This window comes from Hyla sarda, chromosome 8 (genome assembly GCF_029499605.1).
Source record: "Hyla sarda isolate aHylSar1 chromosome 8, aHylSar1.hap1, whole genome shotgun sequence".
Lineage (NCBI taxonomy): Eukaryota > Metazoa > Chordata > Amphibia > Anura > Hylidae > Hyla > Hyla sarda.
This window is the reverse complement of record NC_079196.1, coordinates 184,598,571-184,622,282: the sequence shown is the minus strand read 5'-3', so window position 1 is coordinate 184,622,282 and position 23,712 is coordinate 184,598,571. Positions and strand designations below refer to the sequence as shown.

Below are 23,712 nucleotides of genomic sequence, written 5' to 3'. Positions count from 1 at the left end.
ATGATGTTTGCCCTGTCCAGAGTAGGAGCAAATCCCCAGAGCAAACCTATCCTGCTCTGGACAGTTACTGACATGGACAGAGGTGTAAACAGAGAGCACTGTGGTCAGACTTGAAAGAAATTCAAAAAGAAAAGAACTTCCTCTGTAGTGTACAGCAGCTGATAAGAACTGAGAGGATTAAGATTTTTAAATAAAAGGAATTTACAAATCTGTTTAACTTTCTGGCACCAGTTGATTTAAAAATAAAAATAAAATTCTTTTTTTTTTACCAAGTACCCCTTTAAGACCAATGGATTGGAGACTACAAAGGTGGAGTTAGTGATCTACAGTGTCAAAAGCCACAGAGAGGTTTAGGAGAATAAATAGAGAGAAACTGCCATTAGATTTGGCAGTTAGAAGATCATTAGTGACTTTGGTTAGGGCCGCTTCTGTGGAGTGTAGGGAGCGGAAACCAGACTGTAAGGGGTTGAAGAGCAACTTCTCAGAGAGATAGCAGATTAGGCTAGAATAAACCAGGCGTTCCAGGAGTTTGGAGATGAAGGGAAGATTAGAGACTGGTCAATAGTTTGTTGCACAAGATGGGTCCAGAGATGTTATTTTCAATAATGGGGTTATGACAGGAGGAGGGAAAGATTCCGGATGAGAGGGAGAGGTTAAAAATTTTAGTTAAATGACATGTGAAAGCGGGGGAGAGAGACTGGACGAGGTGCGAGGGGATAAGGTCAATATTAGGTTCAATATAGGTAGCTGGGCAAGAGAAGGAGATGAGCCTGGAGAGTTCATCCTCAATTACTGGCTCAAAAACAGAGAGTGATGAAGAGGAAGTGTCGCAGTGAATGGGGTCATAACTTTTGGGGGATGACAAATGTCATCTATTTTAGTATTTAAGTATAAGGCCACGTCTTCAGCACAAAGATCAAGGATTTACATCTGCACTTTAGGCCTAAGGAGAGAGTTAAAAGTGTTACAGAGTCCTTTTGGGTTGTTAGACTGAGAGGAGATGAGGGAGGTGAAAAAAGTTTGTTTGGCATGGTGAATAGCGGAGTAGTAGGTTTTTAGTATCATTTTATAGTGTAGTAAGTTTGATGAAGTCTTGGTTTTCCTCTACAGACGTTCAACACACCTAAAGCATTGCTAAAGAAAGCGGGTTCTTTGTATGTGCCAGGGTTGCTGCTGCCTGTTGGGAGGTTTGAATTTCAGGGGGTGTTGCTTTGTGCAGAGTAGTCTTGAGTGTTACGCCTAGCGCTCCGGGTCCCCGCTCCTCCCCGGAGCGCTCACGGCGTCTTTCTCCCTGCAGCTTCCCGGTCAGTCCCGCTGACCGGGAGCGCTGCTCTGTCTCGGCCGTTGGGGATGCGATTCGCACAGCGGGACGCGCCCGCTCGCGAATCGCATCCCAGGTCACTTACCCGTTCCCGTCTCCTGCGGTCATGTGCTGGCGCGCGGCTCCGCTCTCTAGGGCGCGCGCGCGCCAGCTCCCTGAGACTTAAAGGGCCAGTGCACCAATGATTGGTGCCTGGCCCAATTAGCTTAATTGGCTCCCACCTGGTCCCTGACTATATCTAACCTCCTCCCTTGCACTTCCTTGCCGGATCTTGTTGCCATCGTGCCTTGTGAAAGCGTTTTGTGTGTTTATAAGCCAGTGTACCAGTACTCCTGCTATCTCCCCTGACTACGAATCTTGCCGCCTGCCCCCGACCTTCTGCTACGTCCGACTTTGCTTCTGCCTACTCCCTTGTACCTCGCCTATCTTCAGCAGCCAGAGAGGTGAGCCGTTGCTAGTGGATACGACCTGGTCACTACCGCCGCAGCAAGACCATCCCGCTTTGCGGCGGGCTCTGGTGAAAACCTGTAGTGGCTTAGAACCGGTCCACTAGCGCGGTCCTCGCCATCCCTCTCTGGCACAGAGGATCCACTACCTGCCAGCCGGCATCGTGACAGTAGATCCGGCCATGGATCCCGCTGAAGTTCCTCTGCCAGCTGCCGCCGACCTCCCTACATTGGTCGCCCGACAAGAGCACCAGCTGTCGTACTTGACCACCATGACACAGCAACTCCAGTCGCAGCTACAGCAGCTCCAGTCACAGCAACAGCAGCAACAGTCACAGCTACAGCAAGTTCAGTCTCAGCTTCAGCAGCAACAACCATCTCCTCCGCCAGCTCCTGCACCCCTTCCGCAGCGAGTGGCCACTCCTAGCCTCCGCCTGTCTTTGCCGGACAAATTTAATGGGGACTCTAAGTTTTGCCGTGGCTTCCTTTCGCAATGTTCTCTGCACTTGGAGATGATGTCGGACCAGTTTCCTACTGAAAGGTCTAAGGTGGCTTTCGTAGTCAGCCTTCTGTCTGGAAAAGCCCTGTCATGGGCCACACCGCTCTGGGACCGCAATGACCCCGTCACTGCCTCTGTACACTCCTTCTTCTCGGAAATTCGAAGTGTCTTTGAGGAACCTGCCCGAGCCTCTTCTGCTGAGACTGCCCTGCTGAACCTGGTCCAGGGTAATTCCTCCGTTGGCGAGTACGCCATACAATTCCGTACTCTTGCTTCTGAACTATCCTGGAATAATGAGGCTCTCTGCGCGACCTTTAAAAAAGGCCTATCCAGCAACATTAAAGATGTTCTGGCCGCACGAGAGACTCCTGCTAGCCTTCATGAACTCATTCATCTAGCCACTCGCATTGACATGCGTTTTTCTGAGAGGCATCAAGAGCTCCGCCAGGAAAAAGACTTAGATCTCTGGACACCTCTCCCACAGTCTCCACTGCAATCTGCGCCTAGGCCTCCCGCCGAGGAGGCCATGCAAGTGGATCGGTCTCGCCTGACCCTGGAAGAGAGGAATCGCCGTAAGGAGGAGAATCTTTGTCTGTACTGTGCCAGTACTGAACATTTTTTGGTGGATTGCCCAATCCGTCCTCCACGCCTGGGAAACGCACGCTCGCACTCAGCTCTCGTGGGTGTGGCGTCTCTTGATGCTAAGTCGGCTTCTCCACGTCTCACGGTGCCTGTTCGGATCTCTACTTCAGCCAGCTCTCCCCTCTCAGCCGTGGCCTGCCTGGACTCTGGAGCTTCTGGGAATTTTATTCGGGAGTCCTTAGTGAATAAATTCCGCATTCCGGTGACCCGTCTTGTCAAGCCACTCCACATTTCCGCGGTCAACGGAGCCAGGTTGGATTGCACCGTGCGTTACCGCACGGAGCCCCTCCTACTGTGCATCGGACCTCATCACGAGGAAATTAAATTTTTTGTCCTTCCTAATTGCACTTCCGAAATTCTCCTTGGACTACCCTGGCTTCAACACCATTCCCCAACCCTGGATTGGTCCACTGGGGAGATCAAGAGTTGGGGTCCCTCTTGTTCCAAGGACTGCCTTCAACCGGTTCCCAGTAATCCCTGCCGTGCCCCTGTGGTTCCTCCTGTATCCGCTCCCCCTAAGGTCATTAAGGACTCTGCCTGCCACAGGAAATGCCTCTCCCCCCCTCCCAGTCCCATCAGGCAAACCTCTGTATCCCCTCATGACCCTCGTCCTGGTGTCACACTGCCCCGTGCCAGGTCTCGCCCTCTGCCATCCCTCCCCATTCCTACTCCTGCTGTACTGCCTGCCATTGAGGAAACCATACATTCCTTCCCGGTGTCCTCATCCCAGGGGAGGCAGTCACCGGACAAAAAAAAGGGGAGACCTAAGGGGGGGGGTACTGTTACGCCTAGCGCTCCGGGTCCCCGCTCCTCCCCGGAGCGCTCACGGCGTCTTTCTCCCTGCAGCTTCCCGGTCAGTCCCGCTGACCGGGAGCGCTGCTCTGTCTCGGCCGTTGGGGATGCGATTCGCACAGCGGGACGCGCCCGCTCGCGAATCGCATCCCAGGTCACTTACCCGTTCCCGTCTCCTGCGGTCATGTGCTGGCGCGCGCGGCTCCGCTCTCTAGGGCGCGCGCGCGCCAGCTCCCTGAGACTTAAAGGGCCAGTGCACCAATGATTGGTGCCTGGCCCAATTAGCTTAATTGGCTCCCACCTGGTCCCTGACTATATCTAACCTCCTCCCTTGCACTTCCTTGCCGGATCTTGTTGCCATCGTGCCTTGTGAAAGCGTTTTGTGTGTTTATAAGCCAGTGTACCAGTACTCCTGCTATCTCCCCTGACTACGAATCTTGCCGCCTGCCCCCGACCTTCTGCTACGTCCGACTTTGCTTCTGCCTACTCCCTTGTACCTCGCCTATCTTCAGCAGCCAGAGAGGTGAGCCGTTGCTAGTGGATACGACCTGGTCACTACCGCCGCAGCAAGACCATCCCGCTTTGCGGCGGGCTCTGGTGAAAACCTGTAGTGGCTTAGAACCGGTCCACTAGCGCGGTCCTCGCCATCCCTCTCTGGCACAGAGGATCCACTACCTGCCAGCCGGCATCGTGACATTGAGGGTGTCATAGTAAAGTTTGACACCAAAATTGGGGCAGGAAAGGGAAGAGATTTGGGATAAGGAAGACTGTAGAGTGTCTACAAGTTGATTTGTGTCTATGGCATGTAGGTTTGTTAAGTTAGAGGATAAGAGTGTTTGATTGAAAAGGAGAGAGAAGGTTGTGGTCAGAGAGCTCATAAGCAGAGTTAGTGAAGTTAGAGACAGAGGAAAGTCTAGAAAAGACCAAGTACAATGTATTCCCATTCTTATGTGTGGGAGAGTCAGTAAGCACCAAAAGAGGTGGTTTAAGATAGAAGCTGAAATGCAGATGAGGAGATTGGGGTGTCAATGGGGATGTTAATATCACCCATGATGAGTTTAGATGTTTCTGAGAATAAGAAATGAGGAAGCCAGGTAAAACAAAAGATCAAGAAATGAGGTGAGTCAGGATGTCTCTTAACTGGCTCCCAGCGCCCTTTGTGATCCAGCCCCTTTCTCCGGAGGTTCTTAGTTTGTATACAAATTGGATGAAGGTACTGACATGATCTGAACAGCCTGTTCTACCCCGTCCCAGAGACACTCAATAGGATTAAGACTGTGAAGGCTAGAGAAACAAGGAAACCTGCTGGAACTAATCCATGACTATGAAACCCCTATGGCATGGTGCCGCATCTTACAGGAATCTTCCTCCTCTCATAGAAAAAACTGCTGCCATTAAAGGAACAAACATTTTTTAGATAACATGCACGATAAAATCCATCCATCCTCAGGTGTCAGGGAACCCAGGGTGTGCCAAGAAAACAAATAAACTGTGACGCTAACTCCACCAGCCTGAATTGTTGAAGCTGACAGAAAAGGGTTGTAAATTCATGCTGCTTGCACCAAATTCGGACTCATTCATCCACATAATCTACAAGTACTTTCAGATCCTTTACTGCTGCAAGTAACACCCTTGGATCTAAAAATGTTACCTGCCAGTGCTGGTGCTGTCCATGCCTATTTTATGCACATAGTAGCAAGCTCAGGTCTTGCAAACCTCATTCAGATGCAAATATGTACAAGCAAAAAAATATATAATTATTGCACTAGAGAGGAGCAAACTTTTCAAACTTTAGTTCTGCCGATTCACCGAACTCTGGCAAAAAGTTCTGGTTCTGACTGAACTAGTTCTTTCTGAACCTGTACTTCACTAATAGCCCAAAAATATGTGTTTAACACTGTCTAAGAGCCCTAAAAGCCCTGTTAGGTCACCTAGAAGTGTAACTATGTACTTCTGAGCTGTTTTGAAGGCAAAGTTTGTTTCAAAGTTACAGCAACATGTATGACCATGGGTAAATAGATGGTACCCTTTGTAACAAACATGTTCATTACAAACACACTGCACTAGCGCATGTTTTATGTTTTTTAAAATTAAACTCAATGAAACTATACTATACCGGCAAGTCCAAAAATGATCTTGCTGGTGTTCACATAAACTCATAGGCATCAAAAGAAGCTATGGTATTTTTTAAGTGGTCCAAAAATTATCCCTTTTTGGGAGTAGGAATAAGTTTTGAACCTGGAAAGTACAGAAGCAGTTGCTTTTTACAATCTGTGAACATTTATTCCCATTTTGGTGTGTAGCAACAGGATTGGCATCCTAGAAGGTGCACAAAAGTAAGACAACAACCTCTACTGCTTTACTACAAATATAATATACAGTGTATGTGTGGTTCTCCTACTTCTATCTGTATTGTTCACTGCTTAGTGTCCCTTATAGAGCTCTTCACCTAACACCTGCAATCTCTAAAATGGCTGCTAAAGCTATGTGCCTAGGCTTTTATAGTGGCTCTGACATTACCCCTATGCTGCCTCCTGATTGGCTGTGAGAGCTGTTTGAAAGGCATTATGGGATTCCTTAAGGTCATGTGATCCTTCCTTCTCCTTTCTGCCATGTGGCTGATGTTATTTAAACAGGTTCTTTCAAACTGAACTGCCTTAAGTTCGAGTGCTAGCAGAAATAAACTTTTAGCAATCTTCTGACCAAACTTGGGTTCTATGGGTTCACTCATCTCTATTCTTTTCATTAAGACATTATATTCGAGCAGAACACATTTTGGCTCCTATAGTACAGTAAGTAAGTGAGTAAGTAAGTAAGCTGGGAGCCTTCTTCTTTACATTACTGCGGGACCCTCCTCTAGCCCTAGCACTACAATGCATCATGTGCCGATTTGTAATTTTTCTATTACAAATATATACAAAGGTGCTACATTTTTTTTTTTCTCGTTTTGACAGTAAGGCATGTTTAGCAATATTGGGTATTTTTATTTATGGATGCATAGTAGTCCTATGAACCATCCAAATTGATCTAGTTGTTGATTACTTCAAAGTGTACATGGCTGTATAGGAGAACAACCTTTTTAGTATTAGACTTATCTACTTTGATGTTCAACCATGAATAAAGGTTATCCAAGCATACATAGGATAACTGTGCAGGGTGAATAGTTCAAGTCAAAGCGAAGGCCCTAGCTAGATATGTCAAGTGCTCCTTATTTGTGGTCAACCTGTGTACATCTGTAGAAGAAGAGAGACTTTGTGACTTCTTGCTGAGTGTGGGTTCATGTTATTAGCCCTGCTGGCAGGCTCTGCGCCGTGGCTTTGTCGTATGTGAAGTGTTGGCAGTACATGACACCCAACTTTAGTTGTTTTTGGAAGCGTCTCAGTAGTCAGCTATTTCAGATCATAAAAACGTTACAAGGTTATTTTCTATTTACTGAGAAGCCATTTATGTGTTACAAAACATTACCGCAGGCAGTGAGGAATATCCTAAGAGAACTGAGTCTAATGTAGGTAGCGTGCATGCTAAAGCTGTGCATGGCTTACTCCGCCTAGCATTTTAAGCATTTTTTTAACATTTTCTGACAGATATGAAATCACGATAAATCCTTCTCTAAAAATTCCCTAAGGTTGAAAATAACCACACAAATAACTATTTTAGGGTGTTTACTCACAATGTCTGACAATCTGACTCAGTACTGAGCTGGATCTCTGGCCACAACTGATAGCAAAGTGCATCAGGTGTGCATGGTCCTGTGCCCTGTTATTTCTGCAGGCAGATGGGGATGCATTCCCTTGTCCTGCCTGTCTGGTGATGTGGCGTCCCAATTGAGGGGCTGGATAAATCTGTGCTGTCATATTCAAAAGAATCGGATCAGTACAGTGAACAGTTTCTCTATAACGCTTTTCTAAAGCACCAGAGGGAAACTGAGCTGGATCCCCGAAGATATGTGACAGCACCCTTATCTATTAAGTCAGTGCATTCTAAATCTTTAGGCAATCTAGATCAAGGAATGGATTCTTACTACTTTACAGGGGTCATCCAGAAGTTCTTTATTGATAGGCTATCCTCAGGATAGGCCATCAATATCTAACCGGTGGGGTACAGACACCTGGCACCCCAAGCAATCAGTCATGTACAGCTCTGGAAAACAGAGGATTAGAAGGGTGCAGACACCTGATCCGATGTTCATAACTATTGTGAGGAAGTCTTGGAAAGTCAAGGAAAACTTCTTTAAAGGGGTCATTCAGAGATTGTTTTTATTATTTTCTTTTTCTGCCCAGGCTGTCTCAATAAAAAAAAAAAAACTTTAACTTATCTTCCAGCACTCCCCCATTGCACTGATATCGCTCTGCCGTCCTCCGGCCCTTGCCTTCTTCTGCATTCTAGGGCCTGACCTGTCACACTGTGCTGAGCTAATCGCCAGCTGGCCCGGGCCCCTTTACATGAATGGATTTCTATAAAAAAAACTACAACAGAGTTTGATTATATTTAACAATGCTCACAGATGCAATAATGCACATAAACCAATTATATGTTAATACAGAGGTCTGCATAAAAAAGGAAACTGTGCAAAAGGCACAATAAACCAATTTGTATAGGGAGAACCCCAACAACCACCAGCAGAGTTGCTGATCTATTGTTGGATACAAAATGGCAGTACACATACAATTGTTTTGTTTTTCAAATTTTCCTGGTGCATCTCTGTGAAAAAAAATATATATGGTAAAAAAAAATATGATGTTGCTTAGCCCTTTTTTTTTTTTTTTTTTTTTTGCAAATGCGTATTACAGTAGAACTATGAATGACTGGATTATCCTTTTCTTCTCTGTTCCCTTTCTAGACCACAGATCTGTTCATGAGTTTGGTATTTGAGCTGAGACTCCTGTCTTTTGAAGCATTGTCTGATGTTTGGCAAAGGTCATCATTTAAATGCAGAGATAACTGGTAAGTACTACATATGTTTAACCTGTGTCCCCTGAAATCACTGGTACATTAAATACTATTCTGTGTTCTACACTTTTTTACTTATTGAGTTTCGGAAGGATACATGATGTTTTATGGTACACAAAGGTTAGCACATTAGATATGTGTTGCCTGTTTTGTAGGGCCAGCTGATCACCACCATGTTTGATAGCCTCTCTTTTCTCAATCGACCGCAGATGTCAGAGAACAGAACAATCAGGCATGTTGAATTTCAACTGTCCAATCCTTGTGTCCCCAGGAAAATAAGCCACCACCAGGAGAGTCCGACGGTAGCTTTCTCTCCTTTCTTAATTGATAGCACATGTATGCTCAGCTGAGCTGGCCATGCATTTGCATGGGGGATTAGGAGAGATAGGTATTAAAACAACAGACATATAATATGTATGGGCTTCTTTATAAGCAAAGATTTATTTATGCTTAATTTTTTTATCTTTTTCTTGACCATACAGTTTTAACTTAAGGTCATACACATTAGACATGTACCAGATAAACTCACTGATTTCGGCAAGACTGGGCGATCATTTGATGTTTATGGTGGCCTCCCAATTCTCCAATGACATCAGATCTCAGTGAGGGATCAGGCATGTTGGAGCTCAGCTGTCCAATCCTTTTAGTCTCTAGGAGATAATCCTCCACTGTCTTCTCCCCAGCAGTTTTCTCCCCATTCAAAACACATGCATACTTGGCTGAAGCAAGAATGCATGTCTATAAGAAATCAGCTAAACAAGTGTAGGTACTCCGATGTGTCCAAGATTGGGGTGTTGGTGTGTGTAGTCTTAGGCTAGATGCGTTTGGGGGAGCCATGTCCCCTTTTTCAATAGCGATGAGGATGTCAACCGCCGACAATGGACCCTACAGTGCTGCCTCCATCTGTGTCTGCTCATAGTGGCAATCCGCCGCTACGAACAGACACGCTTTGATGTGCATGTTTGCCGTGCCCATGCGCAGTATACTCGCACACAACTCGGCTGCTCTCGGCCTTGCTCAGGGAACAGAAGGAGCAGCTGCAATGTGTGTGAGTATACTGCACATGCGCACGGCGAACATGCACCTTGAAGCGTGTCTGCTCGTAGCAGTGGATTGCCGCTATGAGCAGACACAGATGGAGGCAGCACTGTAGGGTCCATTGTCTGTGGATCAGCAGCGTAAAATACGCTGCGGATCCTTCCATGTGAATAAGCGCTTAGGGTACGTTCACGTGTACAGGATCTGCTGTATATTTTCTGCAGCTGATTTTGCTACCTGTTGAAGATGAGAGGTTGCAAAGTCCTCCTGTGTCCACAGGTCACCAACAGGTCACATTATCAGAACAATTATTTTTTTTAATCGCGGTAAAAATTTAGCAGTTTTACCGCGATTTAAAAAAATCGCGCTAAAACCGCACCCTTTTTGCTGCGATTTTTCCCAAAAAATTTTCTGGTAATGTGACCTGTGGACACTGGAGGAGGGAAGTGACCTCACTGGGCTGCTACTATACACATCACCCAGCCCCAGGATATACTCAGGGGGGAGAGAGGCAGCACACAGGGACATCACTCACCCTCACATGAAGCAGCCGCTCTGTGTTTCCAGGAGGCCTATCAGCTCTCGGCACCGTCCTCTTCCTGTGCTGCTGCCTGTCTCTGCTAATGATACCAGAGCAGGAGCAGCGCAGGGATATTTACATAGAGAAAGACATCACCTGAAAGTAGCCTTGTCTGACTGGGGATCCCGGACAAGTGTCCTTAATCCTCAGCAGTTGCAGCGGGCCCTTTACCCAGACAGGCCTTCGGACCATGGCCGAATAGACCAGCCAGTCAGTCCGCCCCTGGTTGTACACTTTGTCTCCATTAGTAACAGACCCCAGCAATGAGCTGTAATCTTGGGGAATTTTACAAAGAGACCTATGTATATAATCATTTTAGAATAAGAAGATACATGCCATGTGGTTTTAAAAGGCATACTGTTAATACAAAAATAACTATATGTAATTTATACTTTAATAGTAAATTTGTAAATATTTACTTTAACCCGATAACGACCACGGACGAGTATAGACGTCCAGGTTGACGGCCGTTCCCGCACCTGGACGTCTATACTCGTCCATTATTCTCGTGGGTGCTGCCCAGTGCACCCACGAGATCGCAGCAGGGACTCGGCTGTATCACACATCCGGGACCCTGCTGCACTGCCAGGACCGAAGTAAACTTCGGTCCCGGCAGTTTTAACCCTTACAGCCGCGGTCGGAAGTGACCGCGGGCTGTAAGTGTTATGACAGAGGGAGGGAGCTCCCTCTGTCTCCTCTGCAGCACCCCGAATCGCGATCGCGGGGTGCTGTGTGTGGCCGCGGCTGGCCGGGACCTGCCGCACTGCCGGGAGTGAAGTTCACTTCACTCCCGACAGTTTAACCCTCACAGCCGCGGTCAGAAGTGACTGCGCGCTGTAAGGAGTTCTGACAGAGGGAGGGGGCTCCCTCTGTCTCTCCTGCAGCACCCCGGAGCATCGCGGGGTGCTGCTGCATACCTGGGCAGCCGGGGGTCCTACAAAGACCCCCAGGTCTGCCCTGGGTATTGCCTGTAGGACGTGCCAGAGGCACGTCCTGATATGCTGCCTGCTAGTGAAAACTGGCAGGCAGCATATAACTGCAATGCTTTGGAATACTAAGTATTCCAAAGCATTAAAAAGTGTAAAAATAAATAAATAAAATAAAATAAAAGTGTAAAAATAAATAAAAAATGTAATAAAAGTGTAAAAAAAAAATATATATATATATATATATATATATATATATATTAAAAATACATTGATTAAATGAATCTAATAAAAAAAATGCATAATGTGTAGGATCGCATTGGCGGAAATCCGCAGCATGTAATATGCTGCGGATGTCCACCATGTGATCCTACACATTATGCAGCAGTCACGGTAATGAGCTCCCTGCTGCAGCTTGGTAGCTTTGTGTGTCCACTCATAGCGGCGGATTTCCCGCCAGCAGTCATGAGCGGACACACTGAGCTACCCAACCGCAGCAATGATGGATATATTCTCCATGAGCGGGTGCTTGTTCCCACAACATGGCGGATATATCCATCAGGAGCCTTAACTGTCACAGACAGACTTGTTATACTGCTAGCCGACCAAGGACCAATCAGAGAGGTCCCTGGTCCAGCCAATAACTTCTAGGGGTGCGGTATATAAATGGGGTCACTTGTAGGGGTGCGGTATATAAATGGGGTCACTTGTGGGGGTGGGGGTACTGTTCTGCCCTGAAAGCCAAATGGCGCTCCACTCCTTCTGAGTCCTACCACACGGCCAAGGAACCATATATGGCCTAAGCGGGGGTATTTCCGAACATGGGACAAGCAGCTAAATAAAATATAGGGTGCATTTCTTTCAATATCAGAAGTGATGTACAAAAAATATGCCCCCCAAATGATGCATTTGTGAAAAATTGCAAATTTCGAATTTTTAACACTGACTTTGTAATAATTCCTGCCAAAAAACTATGGTGTTAAAATACTCACTGTACCCCCTAGCGAATACCTTGAGGGGTCTAGTTTTTAAAATGGGGACATTTGGGGGGGGGGTGTTCCCATGTTCTACTACCTTTTAATTTCTGCAAACCTTGCATAGCACACAAAAAAAGATGTACTTTTCAAATTTTCTAAATTTTAAAAATTTCAAGTTAAATTGTTAGGCTTCTAACTAATTTAAAATGTTAATGAAAAACAAAAAAATGACGTCAAAATAAAGTAGACATCTGAAAGTATAAGTTTCATAAACTATTTGGTCAGTATGTATAAATATATGCAACCTATTAGTGTTAAAATAGCAAAAAATTGCAATTTTTTGTAAAAATTTCATGATTTTTTACATTGTAAAAAAAAAAAATACCAATGATATCGGCTTACTTTTACTATGTACATGAAGGACAACTTGTGACAAAAAAACAATGTCAGAATTATCGTGATTGGCAAAACGTTACCAGAGTTATTCTCTAATAAAGACAGACATCCCCGATTTAAAAAACAGGCCTGGTCTTTCAGGGGCATACAGGTTTATTTGTATTGGTCCTTAAGGGGTTAAAGGGGTTATTTAGGAAAAAAAACTTTTTTTTATATATCAACTGGCTCCAGAAAGTTAAATAGGTTTGTAAATTACTTCTATTAAAAAAATCTTAATCCTTTCAGTACTTACGAGCTGCTGAAGTTGAGTTATTCTTTTCTGTCTAAGTGCTCTCTGATGACACGTGTCTCGGGAGCTGTCCAGAGTAGAAGCAAATTCCCATAGCAAACCTCTTCTACTCTGTGCAGTTCCCGAGACAAGCAGAGATGTCAGCAGAGAGCACCGTTTCCAGACAGATAAGAACAACTCAACTCCAGCAGCTGATAATTATTGGAAGGATTAAGATTTTTTTTTATAGAAGTAATTTAAAAATCTGTTTAAGTTTCTGGAGCCAGTTGATGTAAAAAAAAAAAAGTTTTTTTCCTGGAATACCCCTTTAATTTCTACATATACTTATACAACTAAATAAGAAGACAATGAAAATATTCAAACACCCAAAAATGTAGTCAGTCACAAGTGATGTTATTAAAACATGCTCCATTATAAATAAGCATTTGTAAAACACTTTACAGATAAATAGATAGATAGATAGATATCAATGTAGAAAGCAGGTAGCACAACCACGTATTCTGGCAAAATCTTGGGGTGCAAGCGAGGATAGCAGACTGCACAGATAATCAGAGATGCCAAAAGATACAGCAGCACACCCGGTAGTAAAGTGCAAAAAATGGGATTTATTTAACCCATATCAGATGCGACGTTTCGACGGCATCCCGCCATCTTTTTCAAGCATCTTGAAAAAGATGACGGGATGCCGTTGAAACGTCGCATCTGATATGGGTTAAATAAATCCCATTTTTTGCACTTTACTACCGGGTGTGCTGCTGTATCTTTTTGCATCTTAGATAGATAGATAGATATCTAGATCATATTATTCATGTAAAATACAATGAAGACAATGCAGAACCCATTTTACAATAAAATGCTATAGTAGTAGAAAAAAGACAAAATTCCACAACAAGGTCGGTAGCCCCGATGTTTGAAGGGCTCTTATTTTAGGTGAGGCTACATCATGGCATTGATCCCAAATTAATGACCCAGTGCATTCTAAACTGTGCTGTAACCAAGTGTGATCCCTAGGGAACCAAGAATATAAATGGCAACACACAGTGAGAATGACTTAAAGAGTCACCAGAGAAAGCCTTCATTCTAATGCAAATCTAATCCTCCGGGCCGCACTGTCTGGATCTCCCTTGTGTAATGATGAAGTGCACCTGTCCTTCCCTAGTCTTTCACAGACTCTTGACTGACATCTATCACAGGCGATCTGTTCCATTTTCATGCATGACTTATTGTCTTCCTTTAGCTGGCAGGAAATAATTCTGGGAAGAATTCAGTCTGACTGAGGGAGGATATTTTCTACTTTATTTCCCTTAAATCTGGCATTTTCCTTGCTACTTGTGACCTAGTCGTCCATCTTAATCCATGTAGTCATCCTTGAAATATGCCTTCTTGCAATTCTTCCCCTTGGAATTTCAATAGTTTGATAAGCTTGCCAGAGAAGTTGAAAGTTTGTAATGATACTTGGCTCTTCTATCATTAATTGAGAGTATTAAAAACTAAAATATTACATCAAGGTATCATTTTTTATATAACCTATTTACCCCTTTCATGCAAAATTATTAATATTTATACTTTGTTCACATTTTGGCTTTAAAGTAAAATTTGAGGACAAGACATTCTTGACTTTTTCATTGATTAAAGGGACGTATTATTTGTATTAAAGTCAAACTACATAAAAGTAAAAAGCTAAGCTACGTGTAAAGAACCTGTACTGTGACCCATGGGGTCTCTATGGCTCCTTATTATGGCATAGAGCCCCTATAGCTTCTGTAAATGTCATGTGTTACTAACATACTATATATATTACCAGAGAAGAATATTTTTTGTCAAACAGCATCTTAATGTTAAGGGTAAAAAGCTTTTTAACTGTTAAGCAGGTATGGCGCGGTCTCCCCAGCTGATTCTTGTAGCTGAGGGCTGTCATTAGTAGCCAACATGCGGCAATCGCCGCAACCAGCTATTAATACTGACAGTGGCATCTAAAGGTAACTTTAATTGCTCCCTGGTGATCCAGTGGGATGAAGCAACCCCTCCCCCCCGCGCAGCGCGATCGTGGAGGGGGGGGGGGGCTTCGGCGGTCCACTGCTGAGGAAGGGCTTACCTCCCTTCCTGTGCTGGCTGTGGCTCTGACAATGATAAAGCCTGGCAGGACCAGGCTTTATCAATTGAGCGCAGAGCACACAGATCAAGGTGGCTCTATGGAACCACATTGATCTGTATGAGGAATCTAGTGATTCCTCCTAAAAGTCCCCTGAAGGGACTAAAAATGTTAAAAAAAAGTTTGGAAAAAGTTTACAAACACACACTGTAACCCCCTTCCTTATTAAAAGTTTAAATCACACCCCATTTCACAAATTCCATATAAAAAATATATAAACATAATAAAAATAAACATACGGTATGTGGTATCGCCGCGTGTGAAAATGTCCAAACTATAAAAATACAAGGTTAATTAAACGGTCAATGGCGTAAAAGAATTCCAAAATTGCGTTTTTTTGGTCACTTTGCATACCCTAAATTTTTTTATAAAAAGTGATCAAAAAGTCAGATCAAAACAATCATGGATCCAAAAAAAAACTTCAGATCACAGCGCAAAAAATGAGCCCTCATACCACCCCGTACGCCAAAAAATAAAAAAGTTATAGGTGTCAGAATTGGACAATTTTAAACATACTAATTTTGGTGCATGTATTTATAATTTTTTTAAGGTAGTAAAATAAAGAAAATCTATATGAATTGGGTATCATTGTAACTAGAGATGAGCGAACTTACAGTAAATTCGATTCGTCACGAACTTCTCGGCTCGGCAGTTGATGACTTATCCTGCATAAATTAGTTCAGCTTTCAGGTGCTCCCGTGGGCTGGAAAAGGTGGATACAGTCCTACGAGACTCTTTCCTAGGACTGTATCCACCTTTTCCAGCCCACCGGAGCACCTGAAGGCTGAACTAGTTTATGCAGGATAAGTCATCAACTGCCGAGAAGTTCGTGACGAATCGAATTTACTGTAAGTTCGCTCATCTCTAATTGTAACCATATTGACTTACAGAATAAACATAGGGTGTCATTTTTACTGAAAAGTGCACTGTGTAGAATCGGAAGTTGCAAAATTGTGTTTTTTTTTTCCAATTTTGTCCCACAAATATTTTTTATCTGGATTCGCTGTAAATTGTGAGGTAAAATGATTGATGACATTACAAAGTACAATTGATGGCACAAAAAATAAGCCATCACATGAGTCTGTAGGTGTAAAATTGAAAGAGTTATGATTTTTAGAAGGTGATGAAGAAAGACTGAAAATGCACATACTGAAAAACCTGTGGTCCTTAAGGGGTTAAGGCCAGTTCACATCTCTTCTTTGGTCTATGTTACTGGTAATTGCTGGAATTTTGGCTGTAAGGTATAACAATAATTTTTATCTCTATAGCACCAACATATTCTGCAGCAATGTGTACAATTGTTCTGACATTGGTCCCTTAAACCTTCAATTGTGGATCAAACATACAATGCATGAATGGAGGGGATGAGACGTCATGACCACGGCTGCCCAAAATGCTGGGATCAGACATCTTATCCCCTATCCTTAGCATAGGGGATAAGATGTGTAGAGGCGGAGTACCACTTTAACCCAGCAACCTAGTGCTGCAAGCAACATTGCTAGCCGCTGCTAGTATAAAATCCATCACACAAAATCTAGTCTGGATGTATATATTTATTTTTATTTGGGAAATAGACTAAACATTGTCACAAGTAGACTATAGGAGAGATTACTCGAGCTGATTTTTTGTCATAAAAAGAGAACAATATGCTTAGTTTTGAATGTGCATAAAATGTATCATTTATTTGCACTAGCGCATGCGATTTTTTTTCACCCAGTTTCGCCATAGTCAATTTTTCAGCACATTTTTAAGTGAGATTCGGTATTTTTTCTTAAGTGTAGCAAATTTAGGTGCATATATACTCCCCCTTCAGACCAGGCACAGTTTATACACAATAGATAAAATAAAAAAAATCTGGGAGCTCTACATGGACCGAAAAGACCCAAAACTGAGGATACTGTGTCACACACTACCCTATGTGCCTAATTGGACTAAGCAGAAAAAATATATGGAAACAGTCCTACTAGGTAATGGGGGCAATAGAGATAGAAGTAATAGTAGAAAATTGAGAGTGAGGATCGAATATATTAAATAACAATGTAATGCTTAATTATAAATAACATCCTCTGCAGGGCCCTTGCATCGAATGCGACAAATAAAATACAGTGAAAATAAAATAGAGCATGGATGGTTGAATGCAAGTGTCACGATTCGGCTTACGGGTTGTGGATCCGCTGTGTCAGCGAGGGATTGGCGTGGACCGTGCTAGTGGACCGGTTCTAAGAGGCTACTGGTTTTCACCAGAGCCCGCCGCAAAGCGGGATGGTCTTGCTGCGGCAGTAGCAACCAGGTCGTATCCACTAGCAACGGCTCAACCTCGCAGACTGCTGAGAAGGCGTGGGACAGAAGGACTAGGCAGAGGCAAGGTCAGACGTAGCAGAAGGTCGGGGGCAGGCGGCAAGGTTCGTAGTCAGGATGGATAGCAGAAGTTCAGGTACACAGGCTTTGGACACACTAAACGCTTTCACTGGCACAAGGCAACAAGATCCGGCCAGGGAGTGCATGGGAGGAGATCAGATATAGCCAGGGAGCAGGTGGAAGCCAATTAAGCTAATTGGGCCAGACACCAATCATTGGTGCACTGGCCCTTTAAGTCTCAGAGAGCTGGCGCGCGCGCGCCCTAGAGAGCGGAGCCGCGCGCGCCAGCACATGACAGCAGGGGACCGGGACGGGTAAGTGACCTGGGATGCGATTCGCGAGCGGGCGCGTCCCGCTGTGCGAATCGCATCCCCGACGGCCATGACAGTGCAGCGCTCCCGGTCAGCGGAACTGACCGGGGAGCTGCAGGGAGAAAGACGCCGTGAGCGCTCCGGGGAGGAGCGGGGACCCGGAGCGCTAGGCGTAACAGTACCCCCCCCCCTTAGGTCTCCCCTTTTTTTTGTCCGGTGACTGCCTCCCCTGGGATGAGGACACCGGGAAAGAATGGAGGGTTTCCTCAACGGCAGGCAGTACAGCAGGAGTTGGAATGGGGAGGGAGGGCAGAGGGTGAAGCTTGGCACGGGGCAGGGAGACACAAGGACGGGAGCCATGAGGAGGCACAGAGGCTTGCCTGACGGGACTGGGAGGGGGGGAGAGGCACTTCCTGTGGCAGGCAGAGTCCCAGTTCCTGATCTCCCCGGTAGTCCAATCAAGGGTGGGAGAATGAAGCCGGAGCCATGGCAGACCGAGGAGGACCTCAGAGGTACAATTGGGGAGAACGAAGAGCTCAATCCTTTCGTGGTGGGGTCCAATAGACAACAGGAGGGGTTCTGTGCGGTAACGCACGGTGCAATCCAGTCTGACTCCATTGACCGCGGAAATGTAGAGCGGCTTGACGAGACGGGTCACCGGGATGCGGAATTTATTCACAAAAGACTCCAAAATGAAATTCCCAGAGGCACCAGAGTCCAGGCAGGCCATGGCTGAGAGGGAGGAGTTGGCTGAAGGAGAAATCCGCACGGGCACCGTGAGACGTGGAGAAGCAGACTTAGAACCAAGAGACGCCACACCCACGTGAGCTGGGTGCGTGCGTGCGTTTCCCAGACGTGGAGGACGGATAGGGCAATCCACCAAGAAATGCTCGGTACTGGCACAGTAAAGACAGAGATTTTCTTCCCTACGGCGATTCCTCTCTTTCTGGGTCAGGCGAGACCGATCCACTTGCATGGCCTCCTCGGCGGGAGGCCCAGGCGTAGATTGCAATGGATACTGTGGGAGAGGTGCCCAGAGATCTAAGTCTTTTTCCTGGCGGAGCTCTTGGTGTCGCTCAGAAAAACGCATGTCAATGCGGGTAGCCAAATGGATGAGTTCTTGGAGGTTGGCAGGAATCTCTCGTGCGGCCAGCACATCCTTGATGCGACTGGATAGGCCTTTTTTAAAGGTCGCGCAGAGAGCCTCGTTATTCCATGATAACTCGGAAGCAAGAGTACGAAATTGGATGGCGTACTCGCCCACTGAAGAATTACCCTGGACCAGGTTCAACAGGGCAGTCTCGGCAGAAGAAGCTCGGGCTGGCTCCTCGAAGACACTCCGGACTTCAGCGAAGAAGGACTGGACTGTGGCTGTGGCAGGATCATTGCGGTCCCAGAGCGGTGTGGCCCAAGACAAGGCCTTTCCTGAAAGAAGGCTTACTACGAACGCCACCTTAGACCGTTCTGTAGGAAACAAGTCCGACAACATCTCCATATGCAGGGAACACTGAGACAAAAATCCACGGCAGAGTTTAGAGTCCCCATCAAATTTGTCCGGCAGGGACAAGCGGAGGCCAGGAGCGGCCACTCGCTGCGGAGGAGGTGCAGGAGCTGGCGGAGGAGATGGTTGCTGCTGTAGCAGAGGCAGAAGTTGCTGTAACATGGCGGTCAACTGCGACAGCTGCTGTCCTTGTTGGGCAATCTGCTGCGATTGCTGAGCGACCACCGTGGGAAGGTCAGCGAGACTTGGCAGCGGCACCTCAGCGGGATCCATGGCCGGATCTACTGTCACGATTCGGCTTACGGGTTGTGGATCCGCTGTGTCAGCGAGGGATTGGCGTGGACCGTGCTAGTGGACCGGTTCTAAGAGGCTACTGGTTTTCACCAGAGCCCGCCGCAAAGCGGGATGGTCTTGCTGCGGCAGTAGCAACCAGGTCGTATCCACTAGCAACGGCTCAACCTCGCAGACTGCTGAGAAGGCGTGGGACAGAAGGACTAGGCAGAGGCAAGGTCAGACGTAGCAGAAGGTCGGGGGCAGGCGGCAAGGTTCGTAGTCAGGATGGATAGCAGAAGTTCAGGTACACAGGCTTTGGACACACTAAACGCTTTCACTGGCACAAGGCAACAAGATCCGGCCAGGGAGTGCATGGGAGGAGATCAGATATAGCCAGGGAGCAGGTGGAAGCCAATTAAGCTAATTGGGCCAGACACCAATCATTGGTGCACTGGCCCTTTAAGACTCAGAGAGCTGGCGCGCGCGCGCCCTAGAGAGCGGAGCCGCGCGCGCCAGCACATGACAGCAGGGGACCGGGATGGGTAAGTGACCTGGGATGCGATTCGCGAGCGGGCGCGTCCCGCTGTGCGAATCGCATCCCCGACGGCCATGACAGTGCAGCGCTCCCGGTCAGCGGAACTGACCGGGGAGCTGCAGGGAGAAAGACGCCGTGAGCGCTCCGGGGAGGAGCGGGGACCCGGAGCGCTAGGCGTAACAGCAAGGTTGTAAAATGTATATTATAAACATATAAAACATATGAGAGGATCCCCAACGAGCACAATAAGAACACCGGTGAGGAAGTATGCTCCTGTGTGAAGAATGGGGAAACTTGTACTCCCGTCTAGAACTATCAATTTGTGTCTCGGGTGGCTCCGGGCCGTTGGGACACTATGTCGGCCCCATGCCATCTGGGCCATACAAGAGAAATAGAATAAGACATTGGTATCTACAGCGCTGTCGAATGCTTTCACTATTCACCGCTCTCCCTCTCTGTGTAACAGAGAGTGCGATCTTTGTGGCACAGTGTCCCAACGGTCTGGCGCCGCCCGAGCAACAATGAACTTGCAGTGGAACAAATTACAGCCAAACAGATATATAAATTGTTAGTTCTAGACGGGAGTACACGTTTCCCCCTTCTTCACACAGGAGCATACTTCCTCACCTGTGTTCTTATTGTGCAAAACATTATACCTATATCCACCTTGCTCGTTGGGGATCATCTCATATGTTTTATATGTTTAAAAAAATTTTTTTACAACCTTGGATTCAACCATCCATTCTCTATTTAATTTTCACTGTATTTTATGTGTTGCATCCAATGCAAGGCCCCTGCAGAGGATGTTATTTATAATTAAGCAATAAATTGTTATGAAATATTTTCGATTCTCACTCTCAATTTTCTCCTATTACTTCTATCTCTATTGCCCCCGTTACCTAGTAGGACTGTTTCCATATATTTTTTCTTCACAGTTTATACACACTCAACACAAGGGTAAAGGAGGGAATTTTTATATTAAAAATTTATAAAGAAGTTTGCGCATTTTTAGACATTTGGCGCAAAACAAAATTGTGCTGAAAATCTGCAAAAAAAGAGAAAACACTGCAAATGATAAATCCCCCCCCCCATGTGTGTCAAAATGATCAATTTGATCCAAATGTTCACTTTAAGGGGTAAGCCTTAAAGGATAACTCCGGGATGTACAGCTTGTCCCCTATCCTAAGGATAGGGGATAAGTGTTAGATCGCGGGGGGTCCGACCACTGGACCCCCCACGCGCAATCTCCCAAACGGAGCCCCAGCTCCCTGCATGAAACAAGCATTTTCGACCACAGCACAAAGCTGCGGCCGACACGCCCCCTCCATGAAGTTCTATGGCAGAGCCTTAGGATTGGTGACAAGCTGTACATCCCGGGGGTATCCTCCAAGTATAGTCTTTCCAACACTAACATCTATTGACACATTAATATGACATGTTAGAGGATGAGTAAAGGTGCATATACCCTTTAAAGAGGTGATATGTTTATGCTGACCATAATGACGCCATGTGAAGTATTGTAGACAATGACCAAGAGGCTCCATTATAGGCATGCTCTGTCCATGGTGCTGACACATATACTGTGGTATGCAGCTCCATAGATACACACTTCATCTTCAGTGATAAAAGCCTTCAACCAAAACAAAACAACTCTCAAAGCAATAATTGGATTTCTCTGGCATTGGTGTTTACCCTATTGTGAAGCTCTGTGCTAGATACATTGAATATTTGCTGCTCCCTGGAAGGAAGCCAATGTCAGTGATTGCCTAGTTCGTGGATGAACAAAAACTTATGGGCAAAACCGCAACCAAAAGACTAGCCATATTGTGTTAAAAATCGGAGAAAATTTTACTAAAAAGGTAGTAATTAGGAATCGATGGTAGTGGTTGCTGTAGCTCACATGTAACATGGATAAATATTGAATTATATAGTGGCCTCACACTGTAAGCTCAGTAAATGTTGTGTAAATCATTGTGTCGTAAAGTAAATACACCCTCCTAATGATGTGGGATATGCAAACAAGTAGCGTAAAGACAAAAGCCCCTGTAGAACAAGTTACAGATGACAAAGCAGTTTATTTATTTGAATCCCCCACCCTGAACCCCTTATCATCTTTCTGCTGACCCTCTTTGCCCTGTTTGGAAAATAGGAAAAAGCACAGGATTAGGTCCCGCTGTAATCCTCTTTCTCATTTTTAGTTTTTATTAAAAAAAAGATTTATATTTCTGCGCTGACTATTTTGTTAAATATCTTTCTAGTCTCTGGGGCTCAGATTTTTAAGCTCTGCTGCAGATTTTGTGTGGAAAACCTAAAATAACCTGGTGCTAAAAGGTGGATGTATTACTCTTACTTAATGGACAAATAAGTCTTTGGAGTCTTCCTCACAGATACTTGTGACTCTGGGACTATTTCCACAAACTGTTGGACTTAGTCCCACCGATACGCCTTCAATCTGTTCCGGCACTCCTATATATGTTATATACGTATTGATTCCTGCGATTATAATGCTATGTTTCTGTTGCCCGATTTAGGGCTATGTGCACTTTTCTGTTTTTGTTAAAACTAGGAAAGAGTTTAAAAAAAAATATAGGGGAAAAAAGGTGAACATATTAACTTATGGATGAAAATGCGCGCTGAAAGACCATATGCCAGCAAATCTGACCATGTCCTTTTTTTGGTCCTGATTGCTCCAGATTTTTACAGGTAGCCTGTTGGGTTTGATGTTGCTTGAGGTTCGAGTAACATCTATCCCCTAACATATTCCCTTATCTACAGTGTAAAATCATTTAATATAGCAAAATATTCCTCCAGGATCTTAACATGAAATGACACAAAAAGTAGTAGCTTCTGTGATCACCTCAATAGTGGGATTTCTCCTGTGACTTCTTCAAGAGTTACTATTTTTTTTTTTTTTTTTTACAAATTGTTATTTTAGGCAACCCCTTCTGGATGCTCTGCCATCCTGTGGAACTGAAGCCTGTGTTGGTTTAATGAAAGAAATTCTGCTTTCAAAGGAGTTAGAAGATGAGAAAATGGAATCGTATCTCTGGTTACTGGCCTTCATACCAGAACCAACGTCCAGGATGATAGGCTTTCTTACTGTGAGTTTGGGATTTCTTCTGATAACTACCTATGGAGATTAGTTCAACTGTTTGGTTGCCATGACTGATCTATGTTAGTGGAATATACATAAATTATAGTTTAAGTTGTCTTATTTTATTAAAACACATTTAAAACATAACTTTAAAAGTAGTTTTAATAACACAAAAATGTTCTATTCAAGTACCTGCAATGTTTGGTTCCTCCCTATCCGTATCCAATCTGAACCCTTTCTGACTGGCATTAGGTACAAGAATAGCATAGAGTTAGATGTTAGGCAAAAATATTGTAATATCACATTATTGGGAAGCCAGAAAACAGTGAAAAAAAAACAAACATTTCCAATACGCCTAGCTACCATTTATTAATATTATTTATTACACTACTTGGTATTTACTGAACAAAAAACAAGATGCTAAAATTAGTTGTGCATAGTAAATATTATAATGTAGAAGAAAGAGGTTTTTTTTTTCTATTTTTCTGTATTCTCTTTAATATCCAGCTATTTATCGCAGTCTGGCTATAGAAAAAATAAGCCTACTTTAGAAAATAGTAGTCCATGACACCCACCAATTTTATTGCCAACTATAGAAGAATTTGGTAAAAGGTGGTGAGTGCCTTAGGCTA

The 23,712-nt window shown here is 44.9% G+C and overlaps 1 protein-coding gene across 4 annotated transcripts in view; it reads left to right on the top strand.

Moving 5' to 3' along the window:
* LOC130283871 (uncharacterized) overlaps window positions 1-23,712 on the top strand; it is a 417,906-nt gene that overhangs the window by 64,438 nt on the left and 329,756 nt on the right. For all 4 annotated transcript variants that reach the window (XM_056533499.1, XM_056533498.1, XM_056533496.1 and 1 more), the window contains exons 9-10: window positions 8,541-8,644; window positions 22,922-23,087. In XM_056533499.1, coding sequence (XP_056389474.1) covers window positions 8,541-8,644; window positions 22,922-23,087 — 270 coding nt within the window. The remainder of the gene's footprint in view (window positions 1-8,540; window positions 8,645-22,921; window positions 23,088-23,712) is intronic.